Source organism: Lycium barbarum, chromosome 3, assembly GCF_019175385.1.
Source record: "Lycium barbarum isolate Lr01 chromosome 3, ASM1917538v2, whole genome shotgun sequence".
In the NCBI taxonomy this organism is placed as follows: domain Eukaryota; kingdom Viridiplantae; phylum Streptophyta; class Magnoliopsida; order Solanales; family Solanaceae; genus Lycium; species Lycium barbarum.
The window spans coordinates 10,588,317-10,614,614 of record NC_083339.1 but is presented as its reverse complement, the minus strand read 5'-3'; the positions used below and the strand labels follow the sequence as shown (position 1 = coordinate 10,614,614).

General features: G+C 33.8%; 1 protein-coding gene and 1 pseudogene across 1 annotated transcript; both read right to left on the bottom strand.

Moving 5' to 3' along the window:
• Positions 1-1,246: 1,246 nt before the first annotated feature.
• Positions 1,247-1,819, bottom strand: LOC132633728 (RING-H2 finger protein ATL51-like). The gene has a single exon (XM_060350225.1). It carries the CDS (start codon positions 1,761-1,763, stop codon positions 1,281-1,283), a length of 483 nt encoding a protein of 160 aa, XP_060206208.1. The 5' UTR covers positions 1,764-1,819; the 3' UTR covers positions 1,247-1,280.
• Positions 1,820-2,365: 546 nt separating this feature from the next.
• Positions 2,366-15,936, bottom strand: LOC132630286 (glucan 1,3-beta-glucosidase-like; annotated as a pseudogene).
• Between the last annotated feature and the right edge of the window lie 10,362 nt (positions 15,937-26,298).

The following is a 26,298-nucleotide window of genomic DNA, read 5'->3' as shown; positions in this document are numbered from 1 at the left end:
ACCATTTAAATAAAATAAAATAACTTGTAAAATCAGAGATAAGAAACAATGATGGAAGAGCAGCAGGGAAACAATTATTAAAATTTGAGAAAGAGAGATGAGAATATTCAGGAGAAGAGAAAGAGTTTTTATGGAAGAAGAAAATTATTTACTGTCTTGCTGAGATTGTATGCTTAAAAAAAAAAAAGGAAGAGAAATGGAAGAAGATAAATAAAAATTTGTTCATTTGTTAAGTATATTACCATATTCATGTGAGAAAGAAAAAAGGAAGAAAAGGAAGTATAGCAGTGGAAACCTGTGCCCCTGCAGTGGAAAATCAGGCGCCTAACCATTGGCACCATAGCCTTCATTGTTATTCTGGGTGGAACTATGATCTTTTATAATATATCTTACACATATATACATTCATATAAATAGTACCAACTGAGGCGTGTGGTGGCGTGACACTCCCACGCCACTATATGGATCCGCCCCTGATTCCAAACCATCTCTAAACACTCATTTTATTTCGCTAAATATAGTCCATCTCTCTTGAAATTACATTAAATATTGTAACTTAGAATTTACTCTTCCAAAATAATAAACAATTAGGGATGTGAAATTGATTTTCAGAATGCTTGGTTGCAGCCTCGGTTGATTAAACAAAAAACAAACAAACAAAAATTGTACTCTTTCTCCAAACAGTTTTTGCTTGCCAATTCTCTGTATTCTACTGTCATTTTAAAGAGCTTGGTTTTTATCCTTCTCTATAATTACGCGAGCTAGATAAGTCAAGACTTATATGATTTCATCTCAACTGCGTTTATATGGATGATCTGAAATCCGTCATTGTTGATAATTGAAGCTCAAGGAGGAGATAAAGAGGAGATTGGGGAAGAACCTGAGCTACGTGAGATCAGAGGAGTAGTTTCGTCCTAATATTATTGACTTAAAGTACCAAGTATAAAAATTAAAACATTCAGATGTGTGGGACAAAAATTTAAAGACCAACCCAAAATAAGGGCATTTGTGCCAATGACCCACTTACAAAGATGCATACAAAATTCTTCCACTAACAACTTATCCATCAAAAAACGTAAACCAAAAGGCACGTAAGCATTCATAGATAGTAAGGAAACCATATATATCCTCCAAAGAAATGAACTCATAACATTTCTTGTGAATCCATTATTTGGCTCGACCTGTAAGTACATATGAAACAGAATCTTATTTTGGTAATGTCACACGCTTATACAAAAGACTCGTTCTGAATCCACTGACTATAAGTTATAAATTTGCCTCTAGGACTCTGGCAACAACAGTGTTAAACGCCGTTGTGGAGGAATCGTTGTAGTGTCTGCACGACAAAGCGGGCAATTCCGGTGAGAATGCAGCCACACATCAATGCATGACACATGAAAAATATGCAAGCATTGAGACAGTACCCTAACTTCATCCCCTTCCATAAACTCACCCAAACATATAGAGCACATATCTTCTTTAGAATTTTTGTTGTAACTCGACACAACAATCAGTTGCACCATTGAATTGCTCGTGCTTGTGCTCGTGCTACTAGATATCTCTCGTTGAGCATTAGCACGAGAGGGATTTTGACTTTGCGTTACTGGGATCGTCGTGCTTTGCTCAGGAGGATCAGGTGAAGTATTATTTTTGCACCATGTCACTATTACAAAACCTATAATAACGACGATTATAGCACCAGCTATGACACCAAGAACGCCAACTAAAGCAGGGGTGATTTCAAGTCCTCTATCTTCTCCCATGATTAGAAGAATGGGTTGATCAATAAGGTTTTGATTTTAGCAGTATGAAAACCATGACTGGAAGATTTGTAAGAAATTAAGTCTAAGAAGGCTTGAGCTTTTGTACTTATATATTTGTCTATATATACAAGTCTATACTTGGAATTTTGTGATACTTGTTGTATTTTGCATCGCGGTAGATGCACGCTCTAGTTACCATATATAGTACTTTATAACTCGGACTCAAGGACTATTATTTTGTAGCCAGATAACCATTACTTGCATTACTTAATAATTTGAATTTAACTATTGAAATATCTATTTTTCTATTGAAAAGAGAAACATTAATCCAGTACTGTAACATTAGTTATGGCCTCTCGTTGTTTGGCCTTGCATGATAATTATCACTCAGCAACTATATGAAATGCAAAGATAATACATTACATAAAAACTGTAAGAAAGTTAATCACATATACGTGATACTTAATTATCGCTCATATTATATGATTGCTTTATTTATATGTGATTCAAATAAAATTCTACATCATTGATTGCTCAATCAATAATATCTCTGCTCGCAGCCAAGAAGCTGAAGACAATTGATGAAATTACTTAGCATGCTATTAAAGGACCACACAAGCGCAAGACTGATCTTTCTTCAGATTTATGATTCCCTTCTCAATCATATACTTTAGACTCCAATGATCATGTATACACTTGTATGACCAATATGCCCATCCAAAGGTTGCATTGCCATACACATCTAACTGGGCTTTGCCAAACTTCTGATAATCTTGTTTTGATTTAGGCTCCCTATTTGCAAACTCATTAACCCATTCTCCTGCAATTCATTCGACATATTAATAAGATGAACATGCAAAATCATTAGTATAATTCTTGAACTAAACTTTGGGACTCACCAACAAAGGTTAAGGGGCCATTAGATTGAGTAAGTTCTTCAAGTGTTGATGCCCGTTGGTTCTTTATGTAGTCTATGTTCTGTTGTACATTAAATTGTTCAAACTCGTCCGAGAAGAGATTGTAGTAATGGACATCTATAACTGAGCGAGAAAGGCCTCGAGCAAACGAAAGGAGCTCTGTGTTTACTGCATTACCCAATCTATTTGATAAGATCGCGTAGGTAGTACTAGTATACTTCCTCACTTTGTCATAACCAGCTTGGTAGTACTTGATTAGCGTATTCAAAGGAACATGTTGTGCTTGAGGCTCATTCATAAGTTGCATTGCTACAAGGCCTGGCTTATTAGCATACCTGAAATTTTACTTGTCAATTGACAAAGTCATTTAGCTAACTACTTTTGATTAATTTTAAAATTTGCTCAAAATGGATTGATGAATTCTTTTTATGTATAATAACCTTTTCGTTAAGAAGTCTATGGCTTCAACTGTTTCTTCAATGTAGGAATCTCCCCACTCTGCAGATCCATCTCTAGTTCCACTATGCTCATGCCCATTTTGTGACCTGGAACTGCGTGAAGGTCTATTATGACCTTTATATTGTGTTTCCTGCCAAAAAGATTTTGAGAAATTTAGACCTTTACATTGTGGTACCTTATGTTAAAAAATGAATAGGTTAAAATCCCCCTAAACTATCACCATTTTGCGAGTTTCATACCTAAACTATTGGGTGGCTATATTACCCTTGGGCTGTAACTCGCTTTAGATTAAAACACCGAGGTTGATGTGACAAAATGTTTGGGATAAGATGCTGAGAGGCGTGTGGGAGATGAAAAAAGAACTTAAAAATGAGTCCACATGGCACGAATAATCCATGATAGTTCAGGGGTTCAGTGAACACCAATAGTATAGGTATGATCAAACTCGCACATCGGTGTTAGTTTAGAAGGTTTTTAACGTATTCACTCTATTTTAAAATGATACTTAGCTATGAAGTTAAGAAGCTTACTCAACCCAATTAAAAGCATTATCTAAAACTTGAAGTGAACCTCCAACAAATGGTTTTGGTGGTGTCTGATCATATATGATCCACCATCCTACTGGAATTCTAACTGCATTAATCCCATTTTGGGACATGAATTCAAAATAATCTTCCTTAATATAAGTGTTCCAATGGTTCTGCACACAAGAATACTGCAAAATGAGGAAAAAGATTTATACAATATTGTGGCCTAAAACCCAAGATTGTTTCATAAGATTAAAAAAAGTATCATTTGTTACTTACCTGCATAACTTGGGGAGCATTCTCAGGGCCATATCCGTTAGTTAATTGGTATTCTCCCTGTAATTGCTTTTCTCCTGGTAACAAGGAAACAACGGTCATATCAAATACATATGGATTTTGGTCCGACCAGTCAGTACTGCCTTTTTAATCTATCATCACTGAAGATCCCCATTTTGCCTTCAAAATTTAAAAAGAAGAAAAAAAATATGCAAATACAGGAAACTGAGTTAAACAACATATTGTTCAAGTTTCTTAACAGAAAATGGGTAGCCAAAAGGAGTCGTTTGGTTGCTATTTAGGAGTTAAGTTATTCATGTATTAAATCATGCATAAGTAATACTACCATCTTTGGTAGCATTTTCTTTGCTATATATAAAATTCAACACATCTAATAGATGTTTGGTTTGAAATTTAGAAACCCGCATATATAACTAATACATGTATAAGTTATGAGGGAATCTATGTATTATTTTATGCAGAATAAACAACAACAACAACAACAACAACATACCCAGTGAATCCCACAACGTAGGGTCTGGGGAGGGTAGAGTGTACGCAGACCTTACCCCCACGTTAGGTAGGGAGGCTGTTTCCGGAAGACCCTCGGCTCAAGAAAAAGCATAAGAAAGGTCAGATACGGGCAAACAAATCAAAGCAATTATGAAAATGAAAACAATGAAAGTAAATAAGCCATTATAAACCAACAGATACTTGCAGAAATCAAGAGACAAGAAACTATAGAGCAACATAACTACTCGTAAGAAAGGATAAACGCGACTACCTACTAGCCTTCTACCCTAATATGAGTCCTCCATACCCTCCTATCTAAGGTCATGTCCTCGGTAAGCAGGAAATGCGCCATGTCCTGTCTAATCACTTCCCCCCAATACTTCTTCGGCCTACCTCTACTTCTTCTGAAACCGTCGCTGGCCAACCTCTCGCACCTCCGCACTGGGGCATTTGCATCTCTCCGCATCACATGCCCAAACCATCTCAGTCTCGCTTCCCGCATCTTGTCTTTCACTGAGGCTATTCCAACCTTATCTCGGATGACTTCATTCCTAATCCTATCGCTCCTAGTGTGCCCAAACATCCATCGCAGCATTCTCATTTCCGCCACTTTCATCTTCTGAACATAGGATTTCTTGACTGGCCAACACTCCGCCCCATACAACATAGTTGGTCTAACCACCACTTGGTAGAACTTGCCTTTAAGTTTTGGTGACACCTTCTTGTCACACAACACTCCGGAGGCAAGCCTCCATTTCATCCACCCTGCACCAATACGGTGTGTGACGTCATCATCAATCTCCCCATTTTCTTGTATAATAGACCCAAGATACTTGAAACTATCTTTCTTCTGTATGACCTGGGTGTCAAGCTTCACTTCCACGTCAGCCTCATGCATTATATCACTGAACTTGCACTCCAAGTACTCTGTCTTGGTCCTACTCAACTTGAACCCTTTAGACTCCAGAGTTTGTCTCCAAACCTCCAGCTTAGCGTTAACCCCGCTGCGAGACTCGTCAATCAGGACTATGTCATCCGCAAATAACATACACCATGGCACCTCACCCTGAATTTGCCGCGTCAATCCATCGATCACCAAGGAGAATAAAAATGGGCTAAGAGTTGATCCCTGGTGCAACCCCATCACCACTGGGAAGTGCTCTGAGTCTCCTCCCATAGTCCTTACCCTGGTCTTGGCCCCGTCATACATGTCCTTGATCGCCCTAATGTACGCCACAGGTACACCTCTAGCCTCCAAGCATCTCCATAGAACCTCTCTCGGCACTTTGTCGTATGCCTTTTCTAGGTCTATGAATACCATGTGCAAATCCCTCTTCCTCTCCCTATATTGCTCCACCAGTCTCTGTATAAGATGAATAGCTTCTGTAGTTGAGCGCCCCGGCATGAATCCGAACTGGTTCTCTGAGATAGACACGCCTCTCCTCACCCTCATCTCCAACACCCTTTCCCACACTTTCATAGTGTGGCTTAGCAGTGTTGACATCTAATTTTGTCCCGTCTTCCCCAAAATATTTATTTACGCTTCTAATAGTTTTAGCAAATTAAGAAGTAATTATTTATATTTTACTATAATTATTAAATTTTTACTGGCGTCTCATTATTTCTATTGTCGTCATTAGCTGTTACTTATCCTTATCATTATTATTACCATTATTATTATTATTATTATTATTATTATTATTATTATTATTATTATTATTATTATTATTATTATTATTATTATTATTATTATAGTTGTCATTATTATTACCAGTATTATCATAATTTGCATTATAATCATTTCAGCGTTTTTATCATCTTATGCACACGCATCGCATTTATTTTGCACAATTTAACAATAGCGTTTATTTACTGTTGAACTTTTAAAATATTATTGCACGGCTATTACGACGTCATAATTTTATTGTTATCTGAGCACTAATAATTACGCACTTTTATATTAAATAATATTTTGGCACCCGTTAATATATAATTAATTAAAATGGGTCTTTTATTTAAATTTAGAAACTCAAAGCAGTGTAAGAAGAAATATTTTTAACCCAAAAAGGCCTCACATCAGCCCAATAAAGAGCTCCAAATCCGAGTCCAAATGAGCTAATATTTTCGGACCAGCCCATTTACCACCCGAAGAAGGTCAGTAAACCCCTTTCCTTAGTTATTTCTGTTTGTTTAAGTTGTTGTTTATATTGTTTATGCTATGTGTTTAATCCTGTGTTAGAGTAAGCTTGATTAGGATAATTATGTTGTTTTGTTAGAGTTACAGTAATAAGCATTATGGGAATTAAATCATGTTATTTGTTTAGCTATAATTATAGTAGTAAGCATGATTAGTGGTTAAATGCTTGTATGCCTATATTGCTTAGCTAGAATTATTGTTTAGATGTTATGTAATGAGCATGTTTAGGGTAAAGACATGCTAATACGATTGTGTTGTTTGGGTAAAATCATAAGAATGTTATTAATAAGCTTGACTAGGAGTCCTTAGAATGTTGTTTAATCAAATGTTTTCACCAAATGTCCATTTAAGTAGCCTGTCCGTTGATTAATTGGACCATGTTTGATTTAAAGCACTTGCTGGTTTCGTTAGCATGTTTGATCTCCAGATGGCAATATTTGAGTCCTGCTCCTTTATTAAAAAAAAAATGAATGTTCAGCATGCTTTCCTCTGTGATTATTGATTTCATCTGGAATGTTGGTTTTACCCGAGAAATGATGGAATTACATATCTTCATTTCGTTATGTGTTCTTGATTTGAAGAAGTAGGAATAAGATAGTTTTCGATACCATATTCGTTCACATCAAATGGACTAACCAGACATCAAATGGATCTTTGTGGTCTTATAAACTATTGAAATTTTCTTTAAAATCAGTTCTGCCTCTGTAATACTGCGTTGGTGTTTCCATCAAAATTTAAAATAAGTGTTGAAGCTCTGAATATATGAAATATGCTAACATTGAGTATTTAGCTCACCTAGGTCCTATTGCTTGTCTTGTCAAGCTTAAATTAGGTACTGAATTGCCTAGAACCCCTTTGAGTATTAACAAATAAGCAGAAATCTGGTATATCATGCATGCGGCTTGGTTTCCCCTTGTATATTGCCCTTCGCTTTGCTGCAGTTGTTGACACCCAATTTTGTCCCGCCTCTCCTCCGAAATACCTATTTACGCTTCTAATATTTTTGGAAAATTAAAAAATATATATATTATATCTTACTATAATTACTAGCCTCTTATCAATACCGGCGTTTCACTATTCTATTACCGCACTGATTATTATTATTATTATTATTATTATTATTATTATCATTTTCGGCATTTTACCAGCTTACGCACACGCATCGCATTTATCTTTGCATAATTAAATAATAGTGTTTATTTACTGTGGATTTTCGAAATATTATTACACGGCTATTACAACGCCATTTTTTATCTGAGCACTAATAATTGCATATTTTATATTAAGTAATATTTTAACACAAGTTATTTAAATAGGTCTTTTATTTAAATGTAGTAGCCCAATCAACTCATATTATTTTCGGACCAATTCACAAAATCAGTCCACATTTTAATTTACCAGCCCATTTTAATTCAGCCCAACCCATTTTAATGCCCAATCCACACTCAAGTACCAGCCCAATATTTCAAAACGGACCAGTCCAACCCAAATTATTACCCGACCCGGACGGCCCATTTCCCATTTAACAAGGGAAACCCCTAGGGGTTTCCCTCATTTTTTCCCATCCCTCCGCTGCTTCCCCTCCCCGTTTCCTTCTCTCTCTTCTCTCCCCTTTCCCTTTTTTTTTTGCCCATCACTCACCACCGTGCCCTCTGACACCCCCACTCCCTCTGCCGCCTCCACTCCTCACGCCACTGCCACCCCACTCCGCCTTGTCCCCCACGCGTCTGTTCCCCCCACGTTTCCTCTGTCACCACCACTCCTCGTTGTCCCCGCTCCCTTTCCTCTTTCTTCAACACAAAAAAAAAAAAAAAAACCTAAGAAAACCTATAAATATGTTGTGGAGTGGAATCGGTGAGAGGATGATTTTTCTGGTTCAGGAAATTACCCCAAGAAATATAAGATTTTTGAAAGTAAAACCCCCTCAAAAAACGGAGTTCTTTTGATTCAGAAAATTCCCCCAAGAACCGAGAGGTTTTCGATTAAAAAATTCCCCAAGGAAACTGAGGTTTTTTTTCGATTCAGAAACCCCCTAAGAAATACCTTAATACTTCTTGATAGTCATTTCGAAACACAAGTCTTTAATTGTTCCAGTTCCCCTTCAAAATATCGACTTTTAATTTTTCGATATCGTCACAAAATTAATTTTTTTTTTGCTGTGGATGTTCGTTTGAATCCGAGCATACGCAAGTTCGAATTTCTGTAGTGTTCGAGTGGATATCGAAGCTCGTACCCACTTCGCTGCACTCGGAGAAGGTATTTTCTTTCCTTTGAGTTGTTTTAGTATTTGATTGGATGTTTGAAACTGTTTGTGCGATTTGTTTGTTTAGTCATATTTCAGTTTCGTTTGCAGTTATTCTGGTCGTGTTATACAGGTTTAGTCCGGTTCAATTTAGTTTTGTGACTATTTTAGCTCTATATGCTGGTTTAAATTGACCCTTATGCTGCAAGTTTGCCTTTGTTTGCTGGTATGTTATTAGACTAATCACGTGTCGGTGTGGACTAGCTAGTCTGCCCATCCTGTTCGTATGCATTAGCCTTATGATCAGTTAGCTTAAACAAGTTTACTTTGGTTACGCTTTGATTTGGCCTGTTGTCAGTATAACCCATTGTTTCTTGTTTGATATTGGAGTAGTTTGAGAATGCCATGTTGGTTCGGGTGGCTCAGTTGTCAGTATGTTACTTAGTTTGATTTAGTTCAACTGCTATTGGATTAAGTATGGGTTATATTAGCCTAGTCGTTAACTTGCTGGTAGTTTTATTGTAGTCATTAGCGTGTCTATAACATTTCATACTGCTCAAATTGTATAATTGGTCTAGTATCAACATGCTTTTGTGGCTTGAATAGATTATGCTAATAGCTAATTATTGTGCCTGTTAAGATTATTATAAGCATGTTCAAGTTATGTTCATGTCCTGTTCAAACATGTTTATCCAGATAGTTTTAGGTTATTAGTATTGTTCATATGTGTTTCTTTGCCTTATTGGGTTTGATTCCTGTTTGTTAGGGCATCAGCATTTGTGTAGTTTGACTGCTGTTTAATGAAGCAGCTTAACTTAATAATCATTTCTGGAACTTCTAACAGACTATAGAGTTTAGTTTGGCTATGCTCCATGTGTAAAAGGTGTTCTTTCCAGCTCAGTACTTAAGATGAGGCGAAATATGTTTTAAAACTAGTTCCTTCTTTTCCTTAAACTAGAACTCTCCTTTTCTCCCTCATGTCCTGGGTGATTTCTTTTCGAGACTTTACCCGAATGTTATAAACCTGCATAAATGCTTTGTGATAACATCATGTTAAAACAAATCATGGAAATAGATAAGCCCCGAGGACTGCTCTATTGATGTATGATCTATTATGATGATTTTACTCTCTTTTAAGTCGATCTGTTATGCATATTTCAGTTTAAACGGTTAATCTTGTCGAAGTGCTTGAATAATGATTAAAGAATAATGTTGAACTTGGTATATATGTTGGTTTGATTTATGGTATATGGTAAGGTGTTTTGTTAAAATGACTCATGATTAGGAATTGTTTTGTCTGATGAAAGCGGCTATATCTTAATGAATTAGAAGTCTAGGAGTTTGTGTACAGGGAACTGCTTGTGTATGAATAAGTGTTTGAGTTAGAGTATCCCTGTCTCTAAAGACTCCTAATTTTCTTTAAGTGATCTGTTTGTCTAGTGTATATCGCTAGTTATGTGGGATCTGTGGTGGTTTTTGGTGAACAAATGATATGGCCAGTATACCTCTTTACATTTAATAGGCGTTTGTATATTGCAAGTATACTCCACTGATCCATTTTATTTACATTGTGTGTGTTTAGCCTTATTTGTCAATTGGGTACTAATCCTTTTCCTTTCATTTTATGCATGACCATCGCATACGAGTCCGAGAGACTCGATCTTCTCCTGCATTCGTTGTTGGGCTAAAGCCTAACGAAATCTTCTCGAGTCATCTCTAAATCAGCCCCTGTCCGCAGTCAAAATAAGAAGCTAAAAAAATTCTGGGCTCAAGCCCAATAGCAGCTATGGATCGCAGCAATCCAAACTGGGCCTAAGCCCAATCATGTGCACAGTTCCAGCAGTTGGGCCTTAAAATGGGCTAGATCCATTTCATCTTTTTCCTTCTCTCTCTTCCTTACTTTATTGTTGTGTATTTTTTATTTGCCTTGTACGACTAACCTTATCTTATTTTATTAACTTAGATGAATCCTAATGAATTAGTAGATTCAGTTTTAGTAATGGGTAGTTAGTTTAAGAGAGACTAACAATCAATTCCATAAATTCCATTTTCTTCTTTTTATATTAAAGTCATTTATAGTATCCATAATATTTACTTCTAGAATAGTTGATAGTATAAAATTCATATTTTTTTAATTAAAGGAGTTATATTTTTATTATCTTAATTTCAAAACATCATTAATATGCAAACATAAATTCAAACATATTATAAATAACTCTTCAAGTTTGAATCAACCACGTCTATTTTTAGCCGAGTATAATTAAATAAATCAGTAAAAAAGAGAGAAATTCATCATCTCTGCATTCTATTTTTTTAAAACAAGTCTAGATTTCTTACGCTATTATACTGATATAATGTCATATTGGCTAGGTTTTTTCTTAAAAGCTTCTATTTATATACAAATCATTATATTTTGCCAGTCTCACTTTTATAATAAAAATTATTATTAACAACATTTATAAATTTTTATTTTTAAGTGGATTACTATGCATTTCTTCAAGTCAGTTTAAATAGCATAATTATGTTTTTCCTTTAAAACCTCAATAATATTTATAACCTATTTTTCTTAAGAGTTAAGCATTATATTTAATCTGAATTAATTAACCTAAGTTTGGCCGGATAACCGTAAGTTAACGGATTCTAAAGGATGCCTAACCCCTTCCCTTTAGGATAATATAGAGCCCTTACCTAGAATCATACTGGTTAAGCAGACTATTAATTGAGGTTTAGTTTTAACTTTGCCTTAGTTAACCTCTAGGTGTCCTAATTCACCGTTAAATTAATTAGGTGGCGACTCCTTAAAACAAAATAAATAGGAATCACCAATATGTTGTACCCAAACCATAACCCGGTTAAAATGGGGTATGACAGCAGTTTGATCGAATCCAAGTGGAATTATAAATGATAGAGGCCTTTAAATGCTTTCCTTAGTCTGTTGAATTGTGGGATTGGTTTAAATCTGCACTTGCCGATATATTTAATGTGTTCAGCTATTGGTGTTTGTCCTCTTTGTGTTATGTTTATCTACTCTTGGAAAGAACAGTCGGCTTTGATTTCAAAACAAATCGCCTCAAGTTTCAACCTCCTTCTATTGCTGATTAATTGTTGTTGATAACCGACTGTTATTTCTAAAATAATAATAATATAGTTGCAGTAATTTCTATTTTTTTGGTTACTGCTTTTCCAGTTTAAAAGTGAACAAATCTGGCATTTTGATTCTTTTTAGTTTCCATCATTATCTGAAAAACTTAATCCAATAATAGTCTATTTTTGTCGTATGGTCGAGTATTCCTCGGTTTGCCTATGTCTGAGTGTTGCCTTGTTTTTCTATGTTATAAGTGTATAGTGGTTGAACTGTGTATATATATGGTATACTTAAAATATATATAGAATATACACAATCTGCTGGTTTGTCTGAGTTTATATTTTATATGTTTAGCATAATTCATTGATCGTATACTGATCTTTTTCTCTTTCATTTTTTTGCATGAACCTCGCATACGAGTCCAAGAGACTCGTCTTCTCCCGCATTCGGAGTTGGGCTAAAAGCCCAACATAACCTCTCTCCGTCCAAGCCCTCTGTCCGCAGCAAAATAGTCCATAAAAACTCTGGGCCAAAGCCCAATAGACTGGAACAGCCCACAGCAACAGCATATGAAATTCGCTGGGCCGAAGCCCAAATAGCAAACAGATTGCAGCAGTCCTAAAAATAGGCTAAACCCCATTTAACCTTATCTGCCCCTTTATTTTTTTATTTTTTTTATGCATCTAACTTGTATTATGCAACTAACCCTCTACTTTGTTTATTTTTTAGCTTAGATGAATTATAGGGAATTAGTGTGGTGGGTAGTCAATCTAAGGAGGTTACTAATTAATTCCATAATTTTCATTCTCTTTTATTTACGTTAAAACTATTTATAATACCTATAGTATTTATCTTTATTAGAACAATTGATTTTTCAAAATAGTATGACTACATATTTTGAGCTAGAGGAACCATGATTTATGCTTATTATCTTAGAATTTCAAAACGTCCCTAATATGCAAATACTAATCCAAGTATACTTTATAACATTTAGGATAAATCCGATTATACATATTTTAGCCGAAATAGTTAAATAAAAAGTTAATAAAAGAGAAAGAAATTCATGCCCTTTCGTCATATTAAAATAAGTCTAGGCTTTTTCACATCGCAATATTCATACAATATAATTTTTTATCTAAAGTTCACGTTTGTTAAATCTTCTCTTAAAAGCTATTATTGTGTTTTCTACAAGTATTATCTTAAATGGCATTATACTTTCATTTAAAGCCTTAACAATATTTATAAATCTTATTTTAATAGCATTGGAAATATTCTCTTATGCAAACTATTATACAAGTCTTGTTTAAACAGCATTATTATATTCTTTCTTCTAAACCTTAACAACATTTGAGAGTCTTATTTTAAAATATCATCTAAAGCATTCTTTTATGCAAATTATTATATATTTTTTTCTACAAGTCTTATTTTAAGATAGCATTACTATTTTCATTTAAGATTTTAACAGCATTTATAAGTCTCATTTTTTTTTAAAGCATTTCCTTTATGCAAATTACTATATTTTTCTACAAGTTAGTTTAAATGGGTTATTACGTTAGTTTAAATGGGTTATTACGTTTAAAACCTTAATAATATTTACAAGCTATTTTCTTAAATTTTAAGCATCTTATTTAGCATTAATTAATTAACCTAAGTTTGGCCGGTAAACCGTAGTTAACGGATTCTAAAGGCTGCCTAACCCCTTCCCTTTAGGATAATTAGAACCCTTACCTAGAATTAGAATTTAAGCAGACCATTAACGGGGTTTAGTTAGCTTTACCTTAGTTAATAAGTTAGGTGCCCTAATTCACCTTAAAACTAATTAGGTGGCGACTCCTTAAAATAAGCAATTTAGGAATCTCCAATATGTTGTACTCCTAATTTAACCCGGTTAAAATGGGGTATAACAAGCAGCTTGATCCCTCTGTAGTTGTTGCAACTTTGAATGTCGCCCTTGTTCTTGTACAATGGAATCATTGTACTGCATCGCCATTCTTCAGGCATCTTAGCCGTCTTAAAGATGACATTAAAGAGTCGAGTCAACCACTCTAAACCTGCCCTGCCTGCAGTCTTCCAAGCAGAATAAAAGATGGAATAATTAATTCCTGCATAAAATAATATATAAGTTATTTTATGTAGCTAATCCTCGCATTACTAATACTAAAAACCATCTATTGGTAAATGCATAGTCTTTTTATTTATTATTTGCTCTAGAATATTTTCGCTTTTATATGTTTAATAGTGAATTAAAATCGTAGATGCATAGAAAGAATAATAGAGAATTTGAAATACAATATGGGGACAAAGATAAGGGAAAAGACCTGTAGAAATTGGCCATTGGAAGCTTTAAGGTGAACTTTAGATGGATCATTGGGATTTCTTATAATTTCAAAGGTTTCAGTATCACCAGGGATTGTTGCTACTGCAATTGCATTACCTTCTTGGCTAGACTTCCCAACGAACTGTTTGTTAACAACTTTCAGGTTGAAGAAAGTGTCATTCACTCTCCATAACTTCAATAAACCCCAAAAAGAAGTTAGTGTTATGAAGGAAAGAATTAATAAACGGAAACTTACCAATATGTACAGTTTGACCAAACTTATTTACCAATATGACTGAAATATACGAAATGTATACACCGATTATGTATATTATATGTATAGTATATGTATATTGTAAGTATAATATATGTATATTATACATATAAATATACAACACCTATACATTTAGTCATATTCTGTAAACTAGATCACATGGGTTGTAACCATTAATAAACACGATGAAGAGTAATTGGCAAAGATTAGGAACTTAACAGTAAAAGTTTCCCAACCAGATGGGTTGTCACGGTTTGCAAACACATTTGTACCCCCACTATTCTCTGCAGTAACATATTTATTCAGCATCGTTGACTTTAGTTGGATTTGAGTTCCATCCTAGAGTAGTACAATCAACCAACAATATAAATCAGTACAAGAATGGAAATAAAAGATTGCAACCTTTAATTTTCAATTTAGTACTCCCTCCAATTTATGTGAAGGAGTTCTGCGGGAAACAAAACACTTAATTTTGACTATGAATTCAAGTATAGATTATTCAATATTTAGGGTGTGTTTGGTATGATGGAATTTTTTATTTTTTATTTTTCTCTTGAAAAATGTTTTCCTCAAAATAGGAGAAAATGTTTTTCTTAAAAATTTGAGCGAAAACATTTTTCGATCAATAAAACCACAACAACGCATCCACCCATCTGCCAACCTGCCTACCCCACCACCTACCTACCCCCACCCCTACCCCCAAAAGTGATCAATCTATTTTTTTATGCTTGTTTCTTAAGTATAAAACGGTCCATTTTTTCCCCTACCCCACCTACCTCCACCCACCCCACCCCCTACCTACCCCTTAGCCCTACCTCCAACCCCTCCCCTACCTTCACCCGCCCCTTACCCTCCCCCCTCCCCCCTCTTCCATTCCACCTACCCCCACCACCAAAAGTTACACTTCGAATTCAAAAATCTCATAGTGTTTTGCTTTGAATATATGCAAATGCTCTTAAAATGACATTTTTCGACTTGCGTACCAAACACAAGAAAATGAGTAGGAAAATCACTTAGTTTCTGAGAAAATATTTTCTTGAAAAACTTTTTTGGTCATACCAAACACTCCCAAAAATGAAATTTACACGTTTGATAACTACACAAAATAATACTACAAGTCAACATAGCTAATGATTCAAAATATTTTTAAAAAGTTTTAAGAAATTATAGTAAAAGAAAAAATTGTTTGACTTTCCAAACAGTAACAGCTTCACATAAAATAAGACGAAGAAAGCAAATAATATGACGTTACCAAAAGATCTTTGTTAACAATGTTATCAAAGAGCCAAGGTAGTGTCATCCAGCCCTCAGACACAAGCCAAGCCCCAAGATTTACTGCCTTTAATGGCTCTAAGTTGCGTTCCATATTGGAATTGTTATGGTCTAAAGAGATCTCAAGCAAGACTTTATGTAACAAGTCAAGCAACAAAAGCATATTATTAGGACGTGACTTTAAATTTGAATGAAAGAAAAAGTCAGATTCCTGGTTAGTTTATTAGGCTTGAATTATTGGTCAACTCAAAAAATATTCGCTTCTAACAAACATCGTGGTACACACTACATATATAGAACGTCCGTCCTCTGCCTTTAAATATTGTGGTGCAGTTAATCGATAGGTCATCTTGCTCTGACAGTTACGTTGAAAGAGTTAAGTTCCTAAATGATTATCGAACTTATAGCTTTTTTTTATTTTATAAAAGTCATTAAACTATTTTTTGTCTATATAAAATCACTCTAATTATATATATATAAAGTCAACTGGAAAACCATTGTGGCAATTAGGTTCAAGGACTTGATCTTATCTGTAACATTACTCTTGTGAGATGAAACTCTTTGACCTCAATATTGTGGTGTGTGATTACTTACATTAAGTTTTACTTTTGAAGAAATATTTCATTTGGTTAGGGAGAAAATAAAAAGAGCTGTAGCAGTCCACTCTGGGTCATTTTTCACAAATTTAAGAGCTAATTGAAGAAGAAAAAAAACGAAAATGCAAGCTGATGTTTCCAGGTTATTACTCGAAGGTGTAGAAATCTTGGCTACAAGCAGCTAAAACCAATTTAGAGAATTTAGAAATTTCCGGGACAGTGCTTGAGGATTATGCTAATGTAATACTCCGAGGAAAAAAATAAAAATTGTCTCTTATCTTTGATAGTAGGTTTAAAATAGTTTCTTAAGTATTAACTGAGCAGTCTTGATTCTTTAAATTTGTCAAAAGTGAACATTTTCCCCATTTCCTCAAGGTGCTCCCGTAAGATTATCTGCGACCAAAGTTCTCTAAGTAACAAAAAGATATTCTATTTATACTCTATGGGCTTAATTAAGACATGTATACATGCTCAATTACGCTTTCCGGATAGCTTTTAGCAGTTGAATTTCGCTAAAAGCGAATTGCTTTCTTCACTCTGAAAGTCTGATTTCCACTAAAAGCAACCTAGATCGGTATTAGCAATTTTGAATCACTTTTAGCCATTTTGATCCTGTCAGTGGCGATTTCATCCCCGTCAATGGCGATTTAGCATCCGTATTAGCGTTTCAGCCTCTGTCAATTAGGGGTGTACAAAGTAAACCGACAAACCGCACCAAATCGATAAACTGAGTCAAACCGAGAAAAAAACCCGACTAGTGGTTTGGTTTGATTTGGTTTGGTGTTGAAAAAAAAAACCCGACCATAATTGGTTTGGTTTGGTTTTAACTAAAAAAAGTCAAATCGAACCAAACCAACCCGACATTACATGTATTCAATTTTTAAAATATTTTATACATAAAAATATTTATTTGTAATGTAATTTATAAATATTTCTTAAATTTTTTCGTAATTTTTTATCTATTATCGTATTATTCAAGCTTGAATTTAGAATTTTGTAATAAGTTTTATATCCTATGAATGTTAGTAACTCAAATAAAGTCCAAACCAAAACCAACTCAACACTAATGCTAACAAAAGAAATTCAATTTACCATTAGGAATGACAATAATGTTGGATATCTATTCTTTAGTTTTGCATAATTGATTTAGAGAGTGAAAATACATAACTTAAGTTTTTTTTCTCTGTCATGTAATTAATACTTATTTGTTGTACTTATTTTAGCATGACTTAATATTTTTAGATTATGATCATTTTCTTTATGACTTGTTAATTAGCAATATTTATTTTAACCGATTTTATTAGCTTTTGTTAAATATTTTAATACAATGTCATCACTTTTCTCACATTTTGTGTTATTTTCTTAAGAAACAACTTAATTATATAGTTGTACCTTACTAGGACTAAAGAAATATTTGAAGTAAAAGTTATATGTTTTGTATCAAGACTATTCCGGAAAAAAAAACCCGAAAAACCCGTGAAAACCGAATAACCCGAAAAACCCGTGAAAACCGAATAACCCGAGAAAACCCGAGGTTGAAAAACCCGAATTTTATTGGTTTGGTATATAAATTTAAAAACCCGACGCAATTAGTTTGGTTTGGTGTTTAAAAAATCCGAACCAACCTGGTCCATGTACACCCCTACTACTGTCAATGATGATTCTAGACTTCTAAAAGTTGTCACTTGGCCTAATTTTTGCTTTTCATTACATCGTTTCACCTTTAGCAATTTAAACTGTTATTAGCAATTTTTAAATGCGATTAACGATCTTCCTTAGCTGATGGAACTTCTCAGTTAACATCCAAAGTTAGCATGATTGTGGCTCTTTTGATCATTTCCTTTCATTCTTTCCCTCTTCTTAACTCCACAACAGATACAACTTGAAATCACGCAACTTATGTAAGAATCTAATCATATTCATTACTTAAAGACTACAAAAAAATCATGTAAAGATGCAAATAAGTTGGTAAATTAAAATCCCAATTTATCAATGCTCCAACCCAATTTATAAAATATAACTCCTGGCTACAATTTTTATTACAAGATTGTTCGAACTCCAGGACACAATCATGGAGTTTTAACTTACACATTATTTTACAACCGTTAGCTCTTTTGGAACTCCAGAACACTATGGAGGATATAAGTTGGAACTCGAGGACATTGTCATTGGATTCAAAAGAAGCACCATAGGTAAAATAACCTTATTTCTCGTAATGATACCTATTTTAAAATTTATATATTTTATATATTTTCACTCATGATACATATTTTAAATTTTTATTGATTTCACCCATAATACGCATGTTAAAAAAAATTCCTGAAATTTGAACCTTTATACGTTCAAACTCCATGAATCGTTCCTGGAGTTTGAACTCCGAGAACTATTCGAACTCCAACACATTGTATTGGTGTCAGGAGCGGAGCTACACTGTTTCAAGGGTATTCAGGCGAACACCCTTCGCCGGAGAATTATACCGCGTATATAAAAAAATGTCACGCGCTAAATGAATATATACTTCGTTTTGAACACCCTTAGACTCAACTTAGCGTGGTAGCCCATTGGTTGAAGGGTGTTCAGGAAGAGCTGAAGTTGCATACGCGCCGGTTTGATCCTCGGCAGCTGTTTTTAAGCACCTTGTAGGTTAGAAAGCAGCACTAGTACAAACCTCACACCCAACTTTCTCATTTACAAAACAAAAGTGCCAATATCCATTTGGGTTCCAACCTATATGTCTTTGAATTCTCTTTTTTTTTTCATTAAGTTTTCTAAACAATACTTAAAATTGATTATTAATTAAAAGATACTATTTAATAGTAAGTAATTATATCGCAAAAACTCTCTACAACTCTGTGGAAATTGAAAGCAAAAACGGCTCTACAAAGAAATTAATAAAAACCTCATTTGGTTCTGCTCTCCATTCTTCATGTCTCGTTGCTAGTGTTACCATCGCCAGAGACCGGTGAAATCTTAAAGCCTAAAAATTGTTTGATTCTAGGTTGATTTTCCTTCTTTGTTTCTCTTTTTTTTTCTCTATCCGTTCACTTCATGTTAGATTAAAAAATGAATAAATTTTTGGTTCTTTTTAAAGTTAAATATTGTGAAGTGATTTTAAAAATTTCGATGCACTCATTCATACAACAGAATTATTTACTAATATTGTGTAGTTTAATTTTATAATTTTTGGTGCACCCACTCGTAAAAAAATTTACTATTCAAAGTTTGAATGCCCTTCGTGAAATTTCTGGCTTCACTACTGATTGGTGTTACACTTATCAAAGTTTTGAACTCCCATCGTGTGCTGAAGTTCTTCCTTCACATTAAAATGTGGCTACTTTCTAATTACATTTGAATGATATCTACACTTTGATTGTGGGCTTAAAAACTGACCATCCTACCCAATGTTAGCTTGGACCCTTTGGGCTAATGAGTGCATACGCTTGGTAAAATTTACAAATAGTCCACTTTTTCTGTTATGAAAAAATAACTATTGTTACGCCATCATTAAGTAGTCATGTTTAGCCAAGAAAAAGATTATTATGATTCACATTTCCACAATTCATTTTGCTTCTTTACTAAACAACACTTATTTGGTTTTAATATACATTTACTACTTTTTCTTTGAGAAAGTGAACTCTTTATCAGATGAGAAGATCTGTACCAAATTCAATAGTGGAAAATAATTGCTTTTAAAAGATAAAAGTAGGGATCGATCATTTCCAATTCCAATTAACCAAGACACGTATAGGTAGTGGGTGTTATATAAAACGATTATTGATATGAAACGAATTGACACTTCTCTCTTTTGTTCCTTATTTTCTCTTCTTCTTTTTTTGTGCCTAGAGTGTGCTTGTTGCTTTTAAAATATTTCAGTTAACATTGTGAAGTTATTTGACACAACGTGATTTTATATTAAACTATAAAGCAAAAGTGACTCCCGTGTATATATATATATATATATATATATATATATATATATATATATATATATATATATAATAAAATAAAAAGAATGTCACATTTGAGATTTAAACCTATGAGTTAAAACAATTTTTGAACCCTTTTACTATTATACTAGAACATTTCTTTCTACTATTCAGCAATTTATATTAACTGAAAAAATCATTGTCACATGTGCGAAGTGTAATTTTTCGACAAAAGGATCCAATTGAACCCCTTACCTAAACATAGTCCGCCCTTGACTCCCACGTTTTCCTTGTATGGTGTCTGAAACCAGAAAAACTACTCTCTTTTATTTTTAAATTTAAATTTAAATGTTCTGAATTATTTATAAACAAGTCTTTCTAAGTCTGTATTTTAGGGAAAACATGTGCATGCACTTTTCATAAACTATTAAAACCACAAGTGGTCAATCAGAATTGTACTTATTTTAGTTTTTTCCCTATTTCAATCAATAAAAAGTAACCAATTATTTTACACTAATCATGCATTACCAGATTCTGCCTGTCTTTGTCTTTCTTTATAATGTTACTTAATCATAAGAAAATATCATTTAGCTCCCTAGAAGATGATAATCCTAATAAGGATGCACATCTTAAAACATTTATTAATTTTCTATAAAAGTTTCAAAGATGTTTCATCCTAAGAGTCAGAATTCAAAAACCTCAGTGCTTTCTCACGTTTTTAGATCCTCCCTTTAATGATTTCTCTTCATTTAACTCTTCTATACGTGGTTTTCAAAAAACTTATAAGAAGTGTTTAAAAGTTATCCTACTTTCACACGTTACCTAGTTTTCCCACTTTCTCCTATTAAAAAGAAGAAAAAGTAGTCACATAATGAAGACATTACTAAGATAATGGATTGTTCAAAGTAATATACGTCCTCTTCCCAAAAAGAAACTAATAATTTAGAGTAACATTAAATTAAAACGGACTTAACTAAAGCATCATAAATTAAAAGAATTTACATATTTGACTCAACTTAACTACAAGGTATATCGTAGAGAACCCCCTTACTTATACTAGCAGACAACAGGAGATAAGTACTATAGCCTTATCTATTTGTAAATAAATAAAAAATATTCGCTATAAAGAAGCCTTTTTGATCGGTGCAAATGAGAAAAAAATCCCATAATTACATGTGAATGATAATGAAGACTTTTAGCTTTCTTTTGTACTAGTCATTTGCCGTATCATATGCTCACAAATCCAATTTGGACTTGAAGTGATTAATAGACATAAAAGAATTCACTTGATGCTTCCAGACAGTAGTACTCAGTACTTATCCACACGGTTGGTACTCGAGTACCAACGTTCCAATCGCTAAGCATGAGTATGTGATACTTTTATGTGCTTTTACACAAATTTTATCCGATCATAAATAGTTAATACTATGGTCACTACCCAGTGTAATCCCACAATAGTGGGGTATGAGGAGGGTAAGATGTACGCAGTCTTACTATGTGTTTCATATTAAATTAATACTATGTGTTTCATATTAAATTAATACTTAAAAATAAATAAATAAATAAATAAATAAGTAGAATTAAATTAATACTTAAAAATAAATAAGTATAATTCAGTATGCACATTGAGTGTGAAAAATATTTATTCATCAAAAAAACAAATATTTTTTCATTTGTACTTGACCAATTAATTGACCTCAAACCAATCTTTAGGAAAAAGTTTTAAAAAGAATATTATTCCTCCACTATATTTAAACCCTTCATTATAGTTTAGGATCGTTCAAATCTTTATCGTTAACAAATCATCTTATATTTACCTTGAATGTTAATGCATCTCCAACATAAACCGGATAAATTACCCACGTTAAAATATGTTAAAAGAGATTCAACTTTATTCCTATATTTTTTTTACTATAATTTAAAAAAATTGTTTGTTCTTTCTGGTTAAGCTCCGTTAAGATTAAGAACAAATACTAGAAATCAACTAACGTAATATGAAACGGTAAATACTTACTTGCACTTGATATTTTTATCCAACTGAGTAATTTCAATTTAGCAATTAAAAATTTTAAATACGAATATATATCATTAATCATAATTAAGTAAAACATATATACTCTTATCTTACATTCATTTTGTTTGACACAAGTAAATTCTTTCTATAATAACATAGTTTGTTTGGATATTTTTTAATTGTTATAGGAAAATCTATATATCTATATAAAGCTAGGCATAGACAAGGTGATGTGACAACTCTCTATGAACAAGAAACCTATTTATCTTTTTTCTCCTTTTTTTGAGTTTTTAATCTCTAAATCTTTTTGTTATTTTTTTCCTTACCTATAATTAATGTGGTTAATTTGTATATTTTACTAAATCTATAGTAAAAGCAAAGAACTTTCCTTCTCCCACGTCTAAGATCACTATAACTCCTCTTTTCTCCATTCCCTATAATTAATGTGATTAATTTGTAGTAGATATATTAGTAAAAGCACATAACTTTCCCTCTCCCCCTCCCACATTAAGAGGGCAGCGAAGATCAGTTACTGGCATTAGCACGTGTGAGTTTTGATAATTGACAAAGTAAATGAACAAGGCAAGTATACCAGGTCTAATGAGCTAGGTGTGAATAGATCAGAGATAATTGCAAGACAAGGGTGAATGAAACATGTCCATGGACATGTTCCATCTTAGACAGAGAGAAGATTCAGAGAAGGAAGAATCATGTGCTTGAACCAAGTCCAAGAACATGTTCCAGCTTAGAGTCCTACTTCGAGTAGGATTTGTGTTTTGTGGTAAACACTTGGCGGACAAGTTTGCAGGATTTCTTGCCATAATTATCGATATACTTCATACTTCTACAAGGACAATGAAGACGTGTGAATGCAAGAATCTTAAGTCAACTTAAACCCTAACTCTCATAATGGGCCTTACCTTGTAGGGATTGAATTCAGTCGACTTGATGCAAACCTAGTATTATATATAAATGTAAAAGTAATTCCATGAAAAATATTTACGCACTTACACAGAGAGAAAATTAGAGCTTGAGCGAATATTTTCAGTAAAAGAGATTAAGAGTTCTGACTATTGTAGTGTGCCCTAATACATGGAAGAAGATTGATGAACCTGTTTAACCGAGTTTATGTTTTACAGTTCTTGAGCCTAGATTCATGTATTAGGATTGTTTATCCAGTTGTACCTTTATCAGCTTTCATAGAAACAATTAGTATAGGTATAAACGTTAGTCAAATTCAACTTCAAGTTGGGATAATTTGGAATGGGCTCAATAGTCTAGGGAGATTGTTGAGATAGGAATTAGAGTTTAGTTCCTATGTTTCAAAGGTTGTAACTTGAATTTGTAAAGGTCACTATTGTAGTGAAGTTTAGAGAAAATCCTACAGAGGTGTAGGTCGTGATTTTTTCACCCTTTTTGAGACGGGTAGTTTTGACGTAAAATTATTGTGTCTTTACTTTACTGTTCTTTACTATTCTGCAAACGCTAGCTTGGACAGGTAGGGTAACATGGTCTATTCTTAGGCGAAAATCCGGTATAAAATAAGATAAACAACGAGTAGTGCAGTATATCAATTAGTATTAGAGCGGGCTCTCCTTAAAAGGCTAACACCTTAAGAGAAGACCATGATGAATGTTGCACCACCAATTGGACACGACTAAGATCAATCAACCTACAGACCACCAATGTTCAACGGAAAGTACTATGGATTGTGGAAAGCTCGAATGGAAGACGACTTATATGCTGAAGACTTTGAACTGCGGGATAGGATTATTGATGGTCCTAAGTATCCCACCAAGAAGGGTCTTGATGGTGTTAAAGGTCAAGAAAGAAAAAAAGTGTATGAAAAAAGTGATTACAAGATGCTTGAGAAGAATGCTAAGGCTAAATATGATTTAATCTGTGGACTTAAACCAGATGAGTACAATAGAATTTCTGGGTGTACAACTACCAAACAAATCCGGGATGCTCTAGTAAATGCTTATGAAGGAACCAGTCAAGTCAGGAAGTTCAGAAAAGTTATGTTTGCCACTGGCTATAAAAACTTTAGGATGAAGTCAGGGGAGAGAGTCTCTGAGATGTTCACTCGATACACATACCTAGTAAGTGAATTAACTTCTCTTGGTAAGATCATTACCACTGAAAATTCAGTTCACAAAATTTTGAGAACTGTGCCAACATCATTCAAAATGAAAGTCACTGCAATAAAAGAAGCAAAAGACATAGGAGTCATGTTTTTGGATGAACTTGTAGGAAACTTGAAGACATATGAAATGGACATGAAAAACTCCAGGGATGAGAAAATAAATATTAAAAGGTCGATAGCTCTCAAAGCTACTGAAAGCGATGGTCTGAAGCAGATGAGGATGACATGGCGTTGATCTCAAGAAATTTCATAAAATTTCAAAAACGAAAGACATACTAGCAGAGGAAACACCTATAGGAAGGGAAGAAGTGACAAATCTCAAAATGGTGGTTGCTTCAAATGTGGAAAGATTGATCACCCCTCTTTTGGGGGATAGAGTGGAGAAGGAAAAGAGCTGATAAGGAAAAGCAGATGGAAAAGACTCAGGAAAGGAAGATTAAAGGAAACCCAAAGGCTATGAAATCTACACGGGCTCCAGTGATGACTTTGAGAATGAAGTTGCTCACTCAACTTTCATGGTTGTCGAAGACTCAAATTCAAACATTGAAGAAGACACTGAGGTAAACACTCTAAACCTAAAAGGTAAACTTGAAATGCTATTTAAAAGAACCTAACCTCCTTACTAATCACCGTTAATGATGAATATCATGACATGAGTTTAAAGAGAGATTACTTGTTCGGTGCATTTACCAGTCTAAAATATGAGTTTATTGAAATAAAAGCTAGTAAAGACAAAATTGAAAAGAAAAACTGCTCACTGAAGGAATAGGTTAAACAACTTGATTCATCCAATTGGGAACTGAAATCCAAATTAGCTGCTAAGGGAAAGGATCTTAGTAACACTCAACATCTCAAGGTTGATAGTGAATTGAAAAGGATTAGAACCTAGTTGCAACTTGAAAAGGAAAGATCTAGAAAAGTGTGCACAGAACTAGTTAGAACTAAAAACGATCTTGAAAAGGCTAGTCGCTGGACAAAATCTTCTTCCATTCTTGACAATATTACTGGGACATGTTGGCCTAGGTCAATTGAACAAATTAGTCTCCAAAATTTAGTAATTGGGTTGCCTAACATTAAGGTCAACGACGATAAAGTGTGTAGTGCTTGTGCAAGAGGGAAACAAGTCAAGACATCCTTTAAAACAAAGAAGGAAATCAGCACCACCGGATCTTTAGAACTGGTCCATATTGATTTATGTAGTCCCAGTGCTTTAAAAGGCAGTTCTGGGACTCGCCTTGGGGCTCGCCCCTGGGCGGGGCACTGGTAAAATGCCTCGAGGCTTTCGTGTGGGGCTTAGTTCTGTGAGGCTTATGCCCTAAGTGCCCGAGTGGATGCCCTAAACACGTCTAACACCCAACTCTTAGGGCTTACCTAAGAGTTCTTACACAAATTATGTGTCAAATTGCTCAATTAATATTATTGACCCTCATAATTCTTTATCAGATGAATGATGCTTAATAATTTTATTCATCTATAGAAATAAGGTGATTGAGAGTAACTCAAATAATAAATTGTAGTATTGCATATTTACTATTTGTGAACACTGTGATGGTGAATATCACTTAACATTTCTTTTAAAAATACATAGCCGAATTTCACTTCTTTACTTATCATTGGTCTTCACGTATTTGTCCTATGTCTCAAAATTATCATAATTAATTATTTTTTAAATTGAAAGTAATTTTATTTTTATTCATGAAGGAGTGATGTCTTAATTATAATATGATAAAGTTTATTAATTATTTTCTTTTAGGGATGTAAATCATAGTATGAT